Here is an 18,410-nt window from a genome sequence, read left to right on the forward strand (position 1 = left end):
TTAGTTATTTCAGTTACATTTATTTAATTGTTCAAGACTGCATCTCCTGATATACCTTGGAAAGAGCATGCCCCGCCCCCGCCCCGCCCCCACCCCCGACATGTGACGGCAATGGCAGCACCCAGGACAAGCCGCCCCGGATGTTCCCACTGCTGCTACACGTCTGTATAGTGTTGCAGAGTTTTACAATTTCTGTAATCCAGTTTTTGCATTTCTTATGTCATGCCTTATACCACTTTATTAAAGTTTTTTTCTACTATGTAATCTAATCTTACTACCCTGCTTATTAAGTCTTATACTTGCCTATTGTTTTAAATTTTGCAGTCTGCCTTGAGTTTCAGCAAGAAAGGCAGACTATAAATAAAGTAAATAAACAAATTGTGTTGCCAACATGTTGACTCATCAACAAGAGGCTCCCGATTAATGATTTATAAATCACTGTACTAGAATACGTTTCCACTTTCTGCCAGACCCTCTGCATTCATTGCCAATACTCACCCAGACTCTTTGCTTCATACTTGAGTTGAAAACCTTTCCCTCCGTTATGGCTGTCAGAAGTGAAGAGGACAAACAGTTGATTATCTGAGGTATGCATGGTAGAAAAAGGGCTGCTACCACAAAACCGCCCATTCCCTCCATTAAGTCCAAGCGGTGGAGCAAACAGATCTGGTCCGTTTCTAAGCTAAACAAACAAACAAACAAATTTCATTGTCAAGAAATGGTCCAGAACAGCATTATAGAGAATGAATCATAGTAAATAATCTACACATCATTGTTCAATATGCAATGTGAATTGCTGTCCTTACTTTGGTTTCACAAGCCCACTTTGTATGTCTGTAAAGTGCCATCAAGCCACTGCTGATGAACTTATGGTTTGCCATGGCCTTCTTCTGCAGTCTTCCTTGATGGTCTCCCTTCCAAGTACTGACCCTTCTTAGCTTCTGAGATCTGACTAGCTAGAGCTGTACTATGCTGCCTTCCCTTTCTATCCCCACTTTATGGATAAGGAGTTGAAACTGAGATATAGTGACTTGTCCAAGGTCATCCAATGAACCCATCAGACCTGGGAATTTCTCCCAGTTGTTCCAAATCTCAATGGTACTTTACATATTAATCCAATATGTGTATTTGTGCATTCCATAATATTGGAAAATGTGTGTGTGCATGTGTGTGTGTGTGTTTATACATAATGACGATAGGACCTCATGACCAGTTATGGCATCCAGCAGTATGTACAGATGGTAAAATGATACACATTATTTCTTCTCCATAAAGAGAAAGTTTCACTGATCTGTTACTATAATTGCCAAAACAGTAACAACATATTGTTTAACGACACTAAAATAAAAGGGAAAAAGATTGAGAAGTGTTTCCCCACCATCCTTGGCCTTCATAATGTCTGCAACCCAGTCCTCAACAGCAGACAAAACTCTTTGTCTGACCAATCCTGCCTCACCTCAACATAATCTCCATGGCTGCAGGAAGCATCTTCGTTCAGCACCTCAAATGGTTGCTCAAAATGAACATCAATGATGAAACCAGAAGTAACCAAAACATGCCAGGAACAATTCAGGTTAGCAGGATAGGTTTGGCCATAGTTTGGTGAAGTGATGACACCTCTGTTTGCATGCAAGTAGCCACCACAGCCTGAACAAAAGGGAAAAGAGTACTATTTAATGTTATTTAATCCATATTCCATTCAAATCTATATGATCGAGCATTATAGCTTCAGGTGGCTGTTGTGAGTTTTCCAGGCTGTGTGGCTGTGGTCTGCTAGTTTTTGCTTCTAATGTTTTGCCTGCATCTATGGCAGGCATCTTCAGAGGTATGTCATGGTGAAATGTGTTTCACTGTGCATCTGAAGATCCCAGCCATAGATGTGGACAAAATATTAGGAGTAAAACTACTAGAACACAGCCACACAGGTTGAAATCCCACAACAATCAGTTGATTCTGGTCGTGAAGGCTTTTGACAATACATTATAACTTCAGTTATTCCATTTGCTCTAGAAATTTTCCTACTAAACCAGGGTTAAGTCGAACACTACATAGGACTGCACTGTGAGTTTGTATATCATAGTTCTGGAACTAATGTACTTGAGGCTGCTCACAATATTATTAAGACAGAATAGATTCAAATAACAAATCATAACAACACAATCAAACAATAATAACTACCACAATAACTACAAACAATCAGCAATGATTTAAAACAAGTCCAGCATAAAATGGAAAAATAATAATTCCAAAATGGAAAATTAACCAAACCAATGCATAATTAAAAAACAGAAAACTGTAAAATTCATCAGTAAGAATTCAGATTAATATTCTTGACCCAGAGGGTAAATAAACTACAGGTTTTACAAGAACAAAAATCATCATGCGCTGAGAATCACTAGTTTCCCCCTCAGTTTTAAAACTATATGGTCTAATTAAATTGTTTCTCCAGAATAAAAGCATTTTGTTTCAAAATCCAACTTACACCAGACTGCTCTATTATCATATGACCCAGTTTTGGAATTTTATGAAGTTTTTTTAACTGCACAAACAATGTTGTATCTTCATTTATGCAATGCACTATCCAGTTAATTTAAAAAGCTACAGCCTAGCAGTAAGATAAATCTTTTTATGTACAAGTATCAAAAGGTTTCTCCAACTATCTTTTTAGAAATTTTGCATGACCTTCAAATTTATATTTAAGACATTGAATACATTTTAACCTATATAATCTGTATCAGCCTATTCTTAGTGAAAATACATTGAGTGGAAGACCACTGACAAAAATACCATAATAAATTGAAACTGAAAAATGTCATTTTGAAAAGTCTGCAATGAAAAAGATAACTTGTAAAAAAACAACTCACTTTTGTGGAAAGAAGCATTAAAACCAGCACCAGTGACACTTCCATCTGAAGTAAACTGAATGAACATAGAGTCCCCAGTTGATCTTATTGGTCCAGGAATTTCACGGCCACATACCGTAGAGAGAACAGGTGCAAGACTGTTATCCCCTAGAAAAAGAAATAGGACTGCATGGCACGGAAATAATCCCAAAGCTAAAGCTCCTGTACTTGCTGCTTGTAATATTTTCCAATCTCCTTCTTTTCAAGGAGCCAAACTTTATACATTATGTATACCTGAGATCCTAGATAATTGCTTCCAGTTAATAACATTGTGATAACAATGGACTGACTCAGTATAAGGCAGCTTTATGTGTTCATGTGAGTTTCTGAGGATTCTTCATATATTACTGCAGACACACACGGGGCCTATTGGAAGCCCCTGTGACTAATGGTGGCCCAACATGGCAGTAAAGTGTGACAATCCATGTCACTGAGAGTCAAAGGCTGGGCAGGACAAGCCAAACACCAGATAGTACATTTCATTTAAAACTGTGATGGTAATTATTGGGGGTGGAGAGTTGAAAACCAGGCCTTTTGTTTGCATGTGACATCAAGGGAAAGTGATGACATATCTCACCATCTCTGAAGACAAGTTTATCATAGTTGCATGAGCCGTGAGTCTCAATGTCTAGAGCCAGGATGTTGAACTCCACTGTTGAGCTTCGCGATCGGATAACCCATATACAGTTTGCCATATTACTGTAATCTGAGGGCCAGCCTGGTGAGAACAGGAACAACGGTGCATTGCTGGCTGTTGCTACACCTCCGCAGGCACCTGTGACAAGATCATTTGCATAGAAGTCAAGTTGGTAGGGAAATAGTTCTAGCATTCTGTTAACTGATACATAATTTTGACAGAAGGCCCATTAAAGGACAGTACATGGAGATACAATAGGTAAGTTTCGAAATTCTCCCCATCCCAGCAGTGTTTATAACTTGCTTGACATTTTAGGTGTACCTTAAATTAGATTTTATCTCCATTCACTTATATTCCTAGAATATGACCCTTATACAGGGGCTAAATATAATTTCCATGGGCTCAGTAGACTTGTACGATGTGCCCTCTGCATCAGATATGAACACAATCTCATGAGTCATTATAAAAATATGTATGTATATTATTTCTGAAATGATGTAACTAGACTTTATCATTGTAATGGTTTGAAGACTGGGCTAGGCCCCACTGAGTCCCAATAAATTATAGTGATTTCCCTCTTCCCATGGCTTGTACAAGCAAGCTATTACTTCCACTGTTTCCACTCAATTTGAGGCATTTTTAACACATCTACACTGCAGTATCTGCATAATTCTGGACTGGTGTATCTCTAGAACAATCTCGTCTTGTGCACAGATGTAATCAGACTTTGCTTTGCAATGTCTACTACTCTGCCTGCCTGCACATCCATCTATACAATACAAACTGTGTCACAAAAAGAAGGAACTTTATGCTTGGGGCCTTAAGACTATGATCTCCTGGTAGAGCTGAAGAATTTTTACTTTCTTTTAGCAAGCCAGTCCACTTTCCTGTCCCCCCAAAATTGGCTTTGTGCTTCTTCCCCCGGATAATTTTTGCTGGTTGTTTTTGTTTGTAAGGAGATATTTTAAGACAGTTTTATTTTATCAAAAGGTTGTTATATGTTGTATGTTGTAAATAATATTTCCTGGGAAAATATTTTAAACCAACCAACCAATCCCTGGTTGTTGCTGCATTTCAGATTCTACCAGGCTGAAGAGAAAATCAAGTCACCCAACAATTGTCACATGCAACAAGTATTCCTGGTGCGTTTTCCCACTCACCTCGCCTCTGCTTTGCTGCGTGCTTCTCTCAGCACGCATCATTCCAGGCACGCACCCCGGCTTCCCCACGCAGAGCGCGGGGTCATCAAAAGGCGCCGTTGCAAAGAGCGCCTGGAATGACGCGCGCTGAGGGGGCGCGACAGCAGCAGCGCCGGGGCGGCTGCGTTGTCGCCGCCCTTGTAGTGGGGAGGCGCAGGGGACCCCGCGCTACTTGCGCGCAGCAAAAGGTAAGTGGGAAAACGCCCCTGGAGAGAAGCAGAGACAGCAGTTAAACTTCCATGCCTGCCTCCCTCTTCTATCCTGGGTTATTGCGTTATCTCTGATTCCACAGTCTAAGCAAAAACAATCCCAGATTAGCATATAGACTGTATTGTGGACTAGAGTGATATTACATCAAACACTTTAGTTGTTGTTGCTAGGTTATGAAGACCAAAAAATCATAAGCCAACAATCTATATGTTTTGATGTACTGTATTAACTACATGATCAGAAACAAACCTGTAGGAACGGTCTGTCCAATGTCTGTAGGAGCTTCCACAGCATACCAGTCCAAAAGGAAACCCTTTCCACTGACAGATATATCAGAGATGAACTGAAGAGTAACAGAGTTTCCAGAGGAAGTGAATGAAGAAAGGGTTACACCACAGTAAACATCAATGAGATGAGAGTGTATGTTGGGGCCATCATAGACCTGTATCAGTGAGATAATATATTAGTAAGGGTGTTCTGATAGCCATACTCCCCCCCCCCTGTAAATGCTGACTAAAAAGTTCATTAGTGGCTGAATATTTTAACTTCAGAGGGGCTACTCAAGCTTTTGTATGCACAGGTTCAAGGGTAGGGTTGCCAACATTAGAATGGGAAATTCCTATAAATTTGTGATTGGAGCCTGGGGATTGTGAGATTTGGGAAAGGGAGGGAGTTCAGCAGGCATGCCACAGAACTCAACCTGCAAAGCAACCATTTTCTTCTGGGGAACATCCACTGAATTGCATGGGGTTTCCTCTGATCAAACAGAATTGGATTGGTCTGGAGTGGTCTATTATACAAACCCAATATGATGGTTCAGTAATTGGGTGTATATGCTGGGTTCAAATCCTAATACTGGTGAAGTTCTCCTTTATTTCTATAAGGGCCCAGCTAACTACAATACAATGTTATCAAAATATATATTTGATTAGTGTCCACATTATACAGAATAAAAATGGCTGGTTAAAAATATAGTTTCTGGAAACCAGTTTCCAACATAAATTGCACATAAATCTCACAAATAACAGCACAGGTGTGATTACAATGGATGAATACCGTATATACTTGTGTATAAGTCGACCCATATATAAGTTGAGGCGCCAAATTTTACCACAAAAAACTGGGAAAACTTACTGACTCGCATATAAGTCGAGGGTGGGAAATGCAGCAGATACTGATAAATTTCAAAAATAAAAATAGATACCAATAAAATTACATTAATTGAGGCATCAGTAGGTTAAATGTTTTTTAATATTTATTTCAAAGAAAAACAGTAAACTAGCTCTGTAAGCCCTGATTTTCCATTTAAATCCACTCAGAAGGGGGGGGGGGTGATTTAAAGGGAGAATCTGGGGAAAATTTGAGGGTGTCTGTCAGGGGAGGAATGTTTATGTTAGCAGTACCAACATTTCAGAGTATCTTTAGGAGACCCTCCTGATGATACCACCCAGGTTTGGTGAGGTTTGGTTCAGGGGGTCCAAAGTTATGGACCCTCAAAAGGGTAGCCCCATCTACTATTAGCTTCCATTGGAAACAATGGGTGATGGGAGCACCCATTTTGGGGATCCATAACTTTGGATTTCCCTAAACCAAATATCACCAAACCTGGCTGGTATCAGCAGGAGATTATCCTGATGATACCACCCAGGTTTAGTGAAGTTTGGTTCAAGGGGTCCAAAGTTACGGACCCTCAAAATGTAGCGCCATCTACTATTAGCTCCCATTGAAAGCAATGGGGATGGGGGCACCCTCTTTGGGGGTCCATAACTTTGGACCCCCTGGACCAAACCTGGCTGGTATCATCAGAAGTGTCACCTGATGATACCCTGAAATTTTGGTGCCACTAGCCCAGGGGTAGGGAACCTGCGGCTCTCCAGATGTTCAGGAACTACAATTCCCATCAGCCTCTGTCAGCATGGCCAATTGGCCATGCTGGTGAAACTGATGGGGAGCCTAGCATTCCCTGAGCCCATCTGGCACCACTGGTCCTACACTTAAAACTTCTTACCTGCAGCCGACAAAGTAAAAAACCTTAAATATTTTTTAAAATACACCTCACTCGCATATAAGTCGAGGGGGGCTTTTTCAGCACAAAAAATGTGCTGAAAAATTCTACTTATATGCGAGTATATACGGTATATCAAATGACCAGCAAAAACATATGTGTTTTGGCCTCTAGGGCCATCCTCATTGGTCAATGATGTAACATTTCAAAAAAAAAAAAACACTTTCAACAGTTGGATGCAAAGTAAAGGGAAGGGGGAAAACCCCATTTCTATAAGGGTCCAGTTGACTACAATACAATATTATTTAAAAGACATTTAATTGGTGAGCCGGTGAGCCAGTGACTATCCTCAGCCTTAAACTCCCTTCACAGGATTGTTATGAAGTTAAACAAAGTAAGGGAAACCTTGAACTCTTCCCTGAGCTTACTGAAAGCGGGAAGGGCAAACTGTATGCTTTTAATTACAAGAAGACTTCTGATCTCTATAACAGTCTGGCTCTTAAAGTTCTGGGGGAGAAAGTCTCTGGTTTATCACATTTAATTATAATAAATCCTTTAATTAAAAAATTACCCACAAAGGCTTTGAAAAGCTCATTTTATCTAACAAAATGCTTTTACAGAGATAATGCTTTTGAACAGGGGTAGGGCTCACAAAATAACTCTGAGAATGATTTTCCAGCTTCAGTATAATAGTCAGTCATGTCATTAGTGATCATTCAGCCTCAGTTCTTCATACTTCAAATGTGAAGTTTGTTGTGATTGATTTCAAAATTCACCACAAGAGCCAAATCTAAATTCAAGACATGAACTACAACAAAAATGGGGGGTTTTCTAGGGTGGGAAGTCATGAGTTTCAGGTAAGTGGACTGGGTCTTTTCAATTTGGTACATGGCAATTGGGCCTGATGGCTGATACTCCTCTAAGGAAAATAAAAAGATGAACTGGGAAGAATGCTTCAGTGAGCACATATATGCACTATGTCTCACAGCAGGTGACATTACCTCAATGGGTCACAGTGTATTTTACTGTGCACAGAAATACACTGTGCACCTTCTTACCCAAATGATCCCTGAGACACACAAACCCTGCCTATCCATACATCCCACCACCATAATGATGGACATTTTATGTATTCAAGCACCATCAAACAGAAGTTGACTTGTGAAGTGCCCAGCAAGGGGTCTTCAAGGCAAGTGAAAAGCAGAGGTGTTTTGCAAATGCCTGCCTTTGTGGGGAAAAACCTGACAGATGCTCAAGGGCTGAAAGGTAAGAAGAACAGAGACACAAGAGAAGCTGAGACAGACTGCCAGTTCAACCAATAGGAAAAATTTGTTGTGGGCACCCATTGCTAGGACTACTGTTTTAAGTAGTTCTGCAGCTTTAGCTTGTGGCATCAGAGGGGTCATTTTAACTTCCAAGATTACTTCTGAGAGAAGAAATGATAGCAGATAAGAAAGAGATAAGAGGAAGGAAACAGGCAGAACAGGTGGACAGAAAGAATGCAGAAAGGCAGAGAAATATACACAGATGTAGAAGGCTGCAGAGGAATTCTATGGATGTTGCAGAACCAAGCAGCCACCAGTATGGTAGGTACAGACGTAATCATAAGGATTCACCTGGGGTTAAGAGAATTGTGATCCTTTTCCAACCACATGAAGGCAACCTTTAAAATGATTCTTATACAAATGCACCCTATATTCATATGATGTTTTCCTTCTCTATTTATTGAGGACTAGAATATTGAAAATGAGATATGATGCATACTGAAGTCTCCATGAGGATGAGTTACATCTTGGATGGACTAACAGCTTCATTTTGATAATTTTGTATTATATTCTATTTCACAGAGAGATTTGCAACTTCAAGCTCACCTTCAGCTTGTCATAGCGGCAGCTGCTAGACTCCTCGATAGACATTTGTTGGAGCTGGCCATGAATCAACTGGGTGGCATTCACAGTTATTGTCCACTGGTAGTTGGAATTATGAGGGTAGTTTCTAGGCCAGAGTGGGGAAGCAATTTGCCCACTACTTCCCACAATGTTATTTCCAAACACTGAAAAATTAGACAGGAAAATAAAAACACTCTTCAAAACAATATGTTATATTAATGGCAACTTTGGAAACACATTCCAAGTGCAAGAAAAGAAATTGCATCCTACTCCCATGTGCTCATGCAAATTACCAGGTTCTGAAAAATGAATGCTTCCAGTAGCAAATACTATGTTTGCGTTTAGCTATTCACCCAGTGGATATATCTGTATGTTATAGATGTAATTAAATTAAATTAACAGCCTAATTCAGACCACGGAGGCAACCAGGGATTTCTGCAGATGTGGGGAGGGGCAAAAAAACCTCCCTACCTCTGGAAAGCTCTCCACTTGGGCCAGTGGACTTCAAGGGCCAGGGCTGCTGCACAACTGGCTGCAAATCCTGGGTGGGAGCTGATTAACACTAGCCCCACCACAGGAAGGCTGTTCCTCCTCCCTCACACTGGTGTCTATTTTGGACACCAGTGCAGCTCCACTGCAGCTGGGACTTTTGACTTCTGCAGAGGTGGGACTGAGGGGCGCCTGTGTATCAGGCCCTCTGCTTGTGGATTTTCCCCTTGCACCGGTAGGGTGGGCAGTTCACTGGCACAAGGGGGGTTGGCTCCACAGGTAGTTCTGACCCTCCTCTGGATTGGGTAGATCGATTATTGAATCATTGTGAGGTAAGCAAAGCTATTCTGCACCATTCACAGGGTCTCTAAAAGCACAGCTATTTTTGTAATTGGATGTGAGGGCAATCTGGCTGTGACATCTGTCACCCCATTGATCACCAGGGTTGATTTGGCTGATCTGGCTGGCTAGGCAGGTGTCCCCTACCTCCCTCACTGCTCCATGTGCATCCCGCCCAAAGCTACACGCTTGGTAGAAGAGGACGACCATCCCAGATAGATAGAAGAAGTGTATTGTTCTTTGGTCAAGGGTATTTACATATTTTTCTACTCCCACCCACTTCCATTTATTTGAAAACTGATTTTTTAAACCTTAAGTACAACAATGTTTACTTACAGTGAGAAAATGTGGCCATGAAGCCCAATCCACTGCCTGAGCTGTCTGAGACAAATTTAACCCACAAAAATTGTGACGTGATGATGGATGTATGATTCAACACTAAGGAGCTTCCACAATATCGCCCCATCAGCTGGCTTTCAAGAGCGCCTTCCCGAATTTCTAGGTAGTCCTTGGCACAGTTTGCACTTTCTTCCAGCTCAAATTCCCTGTTTCAAAGTCCAATAGGAATGCATTTATTACCAAAAATGGAAATGAATGTCCTGGATCATTGATCAATAATCTATCAGTATTTCCCCATACTTCCATTTACAAGGGTTAAATAAAGTAATCATGATCTCCATTTTTAAAATATTTATAAATAACATGTAGTGTTTTTTGCAGTGAGATAACTTATGAAGTCCTCATTTCTTGCTATACTGCTGTGGCTCTTTGTGTCTTCATAAGGTATTGTATTCTTTGTTTTCTATAATAGTGTTCATTTCCCTCAAAACATCAATTTAACTTGCTACCCTCCTGCAATTGCTATTTAAGATATTATTTTCTTTCCCTCCAAATTTAAATTCATTCTTTTAAAACAACAAATGCAAAAGGTTAATATGTCCACACAGACCAAATATGTATTATAGCGTACTGTCACAAAAATAAGGCAGCAGCAATAAATATAGAAAGAAAAAATATCTGCATAATTAATAGGAGTGGTCCTTTCCCAGTGGCTGAGCTGTTCCTTAGGACATTCCTTTCACTTCAAAGGGATCCAAAAGCTGTACAGAAAATTCCAAAACCATATCATTAGATAAACAAACCCATTCCGCACAAGCCCCTAAAAATGTTTTCAAAACTCCTTGTTTGTCTGTACTCACCTCCTCGAAAACGCTTCCTGGCTATCATTTTGTAATCATTCCAGGGTTTGGGTTTTTTTTACTTCTTAGATTTATAGCTACGAAGCTTCAAAGCTTCGGTCTGCGATTCTCTAGGGGTCGTGTCTATGTAGCTATGTAGACACAACCCCCACCCCCAATTAAAAAAACTAACAGAAATACAACCCGAGATGGCTGGCACAAGCTCAAAAAATGGCACCAACAAGGAAGTCCAGGAATTGTGGAGAGGTGTGGAAAATGTTATAAAGAGATTGTACAGCAACTGAAAGCCTTAGGCAATTAGATTGGCCTAGCAGCACCTCCAAAAAATGTTAGAGACAGCATCTCTTTTACCTTTTAGGGGACCCTATCACATAGGTAGGTGCAGTGATTAAAAAAATGCACAAGCTACAGTGAATGCCAGGTGAACTATCCTAAATGAGAGGACAACTTGAAGGTCACAACCTAAGCACCACAATTGGTGCATGAGGACAATGAAGAAGGTATTAATTGTCTGGCTGCAGTACAGAGCAACTGGAGTCATTATGTGACTCATTCAACTCTATTTCCACTTTACTGGAATTTTTCAGTTTGGCTGATTTTGTGGCAAAGGCTGCCCTGCCCTGCCCTGCCCTGTGTTGCATCCTTGAGCAGACCACGCCTCACCCCCACATGGATGGAAAATCTTGCACTCATAACTGTGCCCATTCATTAGTCTTTTTAATTTAAATTGATTAGCTCAAGGAATAAGGGTATTAAGTTACAGTGAGTAATAATTTTGATCTTGTTACATTAAACTTTAATTTAATTGTTTTTAGAATAATATGAGGTTTTGAATGTGAGATAGGGACACCCACCAATCCCACTTTCCAGAACCACAACAAGCTGTGATGTTCTTTTCCAAGTGGCAAGTAAGAATTTAAATTTATACTGCCTGGCTTTTTGTGGGTTCGCTTGAGGAACTATTTATTATACAAATTCAAAATGGGAAGTCTTAGCTCTGTCTGTTTGTCACACTGACTTGCACCTTATGCCCTGCAAATCCAGAAACTCTCTTCATAATCTTAGACATATTGCCCAGTTATAATAAGTACTCTGCATATGGTCAGAGGTTATTGCTTTCCAAGGATGTGTCGCTGAAATTAAGTTCTAGTGTTGTGGGCAGCCTTGTTTCAAATTAAATTATTTGGCCAAAATAATTAATGCTTTTGATTTCTGGAGAGGAAAAAACATCATGGGGGTGGGGGCTGAAAGTCTTTGTTTTTAAAAACTGCTTCTAGAAGAAAGTGTTTTCTGCCATTTTAAACAGCTTTGTTATAAATATTGGTTTGAATTTTAGATGGTGCATATTGCTTGGAAAATGCATGAATTCCAGAACATATTCATGTGCTCTTGCTTATTTATAGATGAAAGGCTCTGTGACAGCTTTGGGAGCTGAAGTAGAACTATGAATGCCCATTTCAAAGCACACTTTCCAGTACATGTCCCAATATAGGGGCAGAAGACAAGTTTAAAAGGTAGTTCCCCCACCAACCAAAACATCAGAAGCCCTGAATTCAAATGATTTGGTTTTGTCATTGATGTATATTAGGAGCTGATCTGAATACTAGAAGTTAAAAAAAAGTGTTCTCTGTAACAAAAAATATATCTTTTTTTCCTGTTCAAAAGTTAGTCATGAATAGAAAAATAAATGAAACCAGACTGGTTTTCTAGAATAAATGTCCAACATATTTCTGCTCTCAGATTTCCTTCCAGCTTGAGTGGATCCATATGGTCTCCAAGGTACTATCAAACAGAACCAAACTCCCAACTGAATATACTTCATACTAATTAAAAATTAACACTCAAAACTTGTGGGAGATCCAGTTTTGCAACACCAGAATTCAACAGATGAATAGCTCTGACAAAAGTTTTGGCAAAATGGCTGCCAAACTGTTAATATTTGAACATATGCATATAATAAGTGACCTCTTACAGATCACTCAGTGACTTTGTACAATTTCTTGCATTTTCCTTTCCTTTATGAGAACCTGGCAAATAATTATTTACATTAAACAAAATAATAAACTGCTGGACCCACTGACACTGTTTTGGGTATATGTGTGTGTTGCCATTAATTTCAACATGGTAAAGATTAGCTAAATTCACATCCAGTTGCACTCTAGGGATCAACACGCCATGTCTCCCCAAAAAGAAAAAGACGGAGCTTCTGTGATTTGTGCTTTGCCAAATATGGGACTCAAGGGAATCTGGGCTAGAGTAATAGCATGTACAAGAAGACCAGTTCAATTTGAAGTCATTTCGTCTTATGATTTATGCTCTATTAGGCTAATAAAATCTCCTGTATTCTTTCATATCTGCAGCAGAGCCAATAAGGAAGCTGAACTATTAATTCTGCAAACAAACAAAAAACCCTCACAGAAGCCAAAGAAGAACCAGACATTAATGGATTCTGCTTGCTTATCATATGCTAAAAAGTGGCATATGTAGCATAGGACATAATAGTTGGAAGGTCTGCCATGTGTTTCCCTCATTTATACACAACAGAGGAAACTGATGGCAAGTCCTTTAATAGTTGTCACTGTGTTCCCTTTCCAAATTGTTGTGGGCACTGCTACAGTTTTACACGCTGGTAATTGCATTTGCTGCTAAACACAGCATTTCCTTCCTGCAGCTCCATTAAGACACTGAACAATAACCCTTTGGAAAGTTGATTTACGTGAAAGACAGCTGGAGGCGGTTGCCAGGGGAGGTTGGAATGTTCCAGACACATTCAATGTTCGGCGGATAAGGCTCAGGAAAATTTGGGCTGTTGAAGGCTCCTCTTTCCATATGGAAGATGCCCCCACAGGCTGCAGTGAGAAAAAAAAGTCAACAAGGAATGTATAAAGAGCAAAAAAAAAAAGATAGCTGGGAAAACATGGGACTAGCCTGTTCTGTAGTTCTTGGGTGGAAGGAAATATCTTTGTTTCAGTTATATGACTCACAACAGGAAATCCAAGCTACAGGAAATAAAGGGATTCTGGTTCTCTAGTCAAACAATTTGCAAGTGACAAAGAACATATCCACAGTTTTCATTCTTTCAAGTAAGTAGTAGACTAAAACCATGTCTGTAATCAGATGACAAACTGGATCCTTCCCAATTATCCGTTTTTAATGTACCTGTGGTTCCAGAGGTATAAATATACAAAGCAGGACTTTTTAAAGTGACATTTGATCTCCAAGACTGTGGGATAGGTTCATCTGAAACGGCATCCATTTTGTCAAGGAAACTTTGTTAAACATGATAAAATGATAGGGTGCAGAGAGAGTTGCTGGTATCCAATAGAGCTCTTTGTCCCGCATGGATGGTAAACTTTTGAGGATAGACTCTATGACAGTGATGGCGAACCTATGGCACGGGTGCCAGAGGTGGCACTCAGAGCCCTTTCTGTGGGCACGCGCGCACAGAGTTCGTCATGTGGGAGAGGGGTGGAAAATCACCCCCCATACACACACATTTAGGCTGGTCTGGGCATGATCCTTTACCTGGGAGTAAGCACGGTTGCTGGCAATGGGGCTTGCTTCGGAGTAAACCCTCCTAGGATCATGATTCACACATTTGAAGCATTGCACGGTTGCTTCACTAAGTTTACTCCTAAGTAACACACACCTTGGAGCCAACTGTTTTTTTCAAAAACCTCAGTATTCAAGTTAAATTGCCAGGTTGGCACTTTGCGATAAATAAGTGGGTTTTGGGTTGCAATTTGGGCACTCAGTCTCGAAAAGGTTCGCCATCACTGCTCTATGACATAACATCCCTGTTGAGGTCCCTTCACTCCCCAAACTCTACCATTCCCAGGTACTGCCCCCAGTCCTCCAGGAACCTGAAAATTGTTGATACTAGAAAAATGCTGCTACTGTAAAAATGTTTTTACAGTATCAACATTTTCACAGTATCAAGACTCTTAGCTTCCTGAAAATGTATCAGGTCTGGAATATATTCTGAGATGTCCCATTCACACATGGCATAATATGCACTTTTCTCTAAACAAACATGGATTTTGGTGTAAGAAATGATATTATATTTATCCCACTGCAGTGACTTACAGTATCCTCAGCAAGTTATCATGCAAGTGTCAAATGTTGCAGATCTAAATCTCCTAATTTGGATCTGGCAATGTCTTCCATGTAAGATCAAAGACCCACAACTGGAACATCACAACTTATCTCACAAAACAAGATGAATGAAGCCAGTCAATCCCTCCCACTGACAACTTATCCTCTTGAACAACTGTCTATTGATACTTAGTTTCAGCCAATAAATCATTTCACAACCTCAGATCACTTTTCCTTTCCCTTACTTGTTAATCAGCTGAGCAACTACTCACAGACCCAAATAGTCCTGATTGATCTTTCCTGGAGAGCTCTATTGGATTTCTAGTGTCAGAACATTTACCCTTTTCTTTGGAAGCTGCTGTTCAACCCTGAGAGTTCCTGATGCTAAAGAACAACATTTAAGGGTATAATAATTTAAAGTTGTCATACTTAAAAAAAAAGAAGCACATAAATAAACACTTACCAGATGTTGATGCAGCAAAAATAGCATGAAACCCTTTGGCTGTAGCAACATTATTGGAGATGAAGCTGATGGACAATGTTCTGCCAAAAGAAGTAAGCGGATGGGGCATAGTGGTGCCACAGTATCGCCCTGGAAATGTAATATAAGAAAACTATAGAGAGCTTTTCAGTAACATTCCTTTCCCACCTTGTTTTTGTGAGGTACATTTATCATCACCAGGCCCTAACTCAGGCTTGTTTTGAATTGCATGACTTGATCATCTCCTGTGAGACTGTGAGTTGAATCCAGCCAGCTTTTTTGGGGATCATGTCTTCATGGGGAAAAAAACCCACATGAGACAGGGGCTGTAGTAGCTAGAGAACAAGGCTCATTCCGCACACGCAAAATAATGCACTTTCAAGCTGCTTTCACAACTGTTTTTGCCATTCTGCACAGCTTCAAAGAGCCCTGAAAGCAGCTTGAAAGTGCATTATTTTGCGTGTGCGGAATGAGCCCAAATGAAACCAGGTGAAAAAGCTGGCTGGATCCCATCTCATGTTACCAGTGGGCCTATTTGTGAATGCCTGATGCCTAACCATAAGTTTTGTTCCCATACTTATTATAAAAGTTACCCGGGCCAGAGAGGACAGGGTAAAATTGTCACTGTGTCTTGATATCTGGTTCTGGTAAACTTGCCATAAATCTTTCCAGATCACCCAGGAGCTCTTGTCTAAGCAAAATATCTTCACCAGTATCCAGATTCCAGGATCCATGTTCTTCATTGAATAGCTTTTGACATCACTAAAACAGTGCCAGATACACAAGCCACCTAGACACTGTACAGTTCCCCAATGAAACTGCTGAAAAGCACTGTCAGCTGAGTACAGAAAAAAAATCCACATTTTGCCAGAGGGATTTCAGGCAATGTCCAAAACCTTCCATTGTCCCTACTAGTGCTATTAAACTCAATGTAACACTCTCTTTTCCTGTCCATTGGTAGCTCTGCCCTATTCTTGTTCTCATCTGCCTCTGGCAAGATGATAGCATATGAATTTGGCTCTTCCTCTTGATGTACCTTTAATCAATAATTATATCTGATTTTCAGCACTATTTTACTGACATCCAGTAAGTGTCACTTTATTATACCTCAAATCAGCGAAGACTTACATTGTATACTACCCACTTTTTTCAATGCGGACTAATGGTAGAAGCCATGTTTCAGCTTTTGCAAATCATGAACAAACTAGAAGTCTCATTTACTATAAAAAGATAAAAGAAAAAGTGACTCTAGTAAGCAACAAAGAAGCCGCGCCCCCTGATCCCTATTCCATGTAAGGCTAACTGAACTGTAATCTGTCACAGTGAGGAACCTTGTTATGACATTCGACACTTATATTTCTGGAACTTTGAGTACAGCAGTTTCTGAAATGCAAGTTCTAAATCTGCTTTTCAAAACCAGTCAGTAAATGCTAATATACCTTGCAGAGGTGCATCATAATTGTCCCCTTCTCGAATTTCCACATAATCTGTGGTGCAATTATGCCGAAAGTCTTCAGTTGCAAAATCAGTAAATGACAACGTGATGTGGTTGACTGTTGACAGAAGGTTGAAAGCACAATGGTTATTTCTGCTTTTCACACAAGTAAAGTGATCTGACTTTTCATGGGTTTCATGTACTGGTGTGTATTTATAGTTCACCACTTTCAGCTAGTAGATGTCTACTCACTCCCCTTTGTGGTTAGTCAATAAAAGTTATCACAATTTAATTATGTGTAGAGCATTAACATCTTTCTAATCAACTCAGATTGTTAAATGTGAAAGCAAGATTCAGTTCACAATAAACATGATTTTCATTCCTTTCACTATTCATACACAATCAACTTGGTCTATTAAAAAAGGGAATGTATTGCATCTGAATCCAAAATCTATAACCAAAAAAAAAAATTGTTGTATCATTTTGGGAAAATAGCACTCCTTTATAACTGGCCATCAAATCTACCTACAGTTGTAAAAAAATGAAAATCAGACATAAGAGGTATTAGTAATTTTATCGTATCTTAATATGTGTTTAAAACCAAACGAACAGAACTTCTGGCCATATATTATTGTTCAGTAGTCCCTTTTATACATAAGCTCTCTTGCCTACAATGAATTCAATTTACTATTTTGACCTTCACACATATTCTTTTGCATTCATGCATTTTGCGTGCATGTATTTCACAATCCTAAACTGTTTTGCCTTAAAACCTGTGCCTCTCTAGAAGGCCTTGACCTGTTCATCTACCAGGATGCAGGCTGCCTACAGAGGAGAAAAGAAGAAATTCTGTATTGTTATTACAGATGAGAAGAGGATGTTAGTCATTCAGCTAGAGAGGTGTGTGTATTTTAACTTACATGGCTCCTGGGCCTGAAGAATCCAACTACAGTTTTGATTGTTTGGGTAATGGGCTGGATACTGGGGAGAGGAAATAGCTGCACCAACTGAATCAGCTTCTAGGACACTTCCACATGCTGCAGAATACAACACACAATGACACTGTGTTAAAGTATACATAAACTGTACATATGTATACTTTATATGTTTTCGTATATGTTTATGTATACATAAAATATGCATAAAACTGTTAACTGAAATGTGATGAAATTAGACCTTTGTGATGGGTTTTCCAGGCTGTGTGGTCGTGGTCTGGTAGATCTTGTTCCTAATATTTCACCTGCATCTGTGGCTGGCATCTTCAGAGGTGTACCACAGATGCAGGTGAAATGTTAGGAACAAGATACACCAGACCATGGCCACACAGCCCGGAAAACCCATCACAACCAGTTGAATCTGGCTGTGAAAGCCTTCGACAATAAATTAGACCTTTGTTTCAGCTTCCGATAAATCTGTGAAGTTCACTTGTCATGATAGTCAGGTACTTAGCTTGATTAAAGTAAATAAATGAAGAGATGAAATTGCATTTTCCTGGGTCAGATGTAAGATTGCCATCCTCCAAGTAGGGC

The 18,410-nt window shown here is 39.9% G+C and overlaps 1 protein-coding gene across 1 annotated transcript in view; it reads right to left on the reverse strand.

Moving 5' to 3' along the window:
- Positions 1-18,410, reverse strand: part of CUBN (cubilin) — a 144,266-nt gene that overhangs the window by 40,476 nt on the left and 85,380 nt on the right. The window contains exons 32-42 of the mRNA XM_048510490.1: positions 17,802-17,918; positions 16,886-16,999; positions 15,429-15,557; positions 13,587-13,719; positions 10,008-10,216; positions 8,826-9,007; positions 5,199-5,391; positions 3,481-3,678; positions 2,865-3,011; positions 1,457-1,647; positions 499-682 (exon numbers count right to left, since the gene is read on the reverse strand). Coding sequence (XP_048366447.1) covers positions 499-682; positions 1,457-1,647; positions 2,865-3,011; positions 3,481-3,678; positions 5,199-5,391; positions 8,826-9,007; positions 10,008-10,216; positions 13,587-13,719; positions 15,429-15,557; positions 16,886-16,999; positions 17,802-17,918 — 1,797 coding nt within the window. The remainder of the gene's footprint in view (positions 1-498; positions 683-1,456; positions 1,648-2,864; positions 3,012-3,480; positions 3,679-5,198; positions 5,392-8,825; positions 9,008-10,007; positions 10,217-13,586; positions 13,720-15,428; positions 15,558-16,885; positions 17,000-17,801; positions 17,919-18,410) is intronic.

Source organism: Sphaerodactylus townsendi, linkage group LG11, assembly GCF_021028975.2.
Source record: "Sphaerodactylus townsendi isolate TG3544 linkage group LG11, MPM_Stown_v2.3, whole genome shotgun sequence".
Lineage (NCBI taxonomy): Eukaryota > Metazoa > Chordata > Lepidosauria > Squamata > Sphaerodactylidae > Sphaerodactylus > Sphaerodactylus townsendi.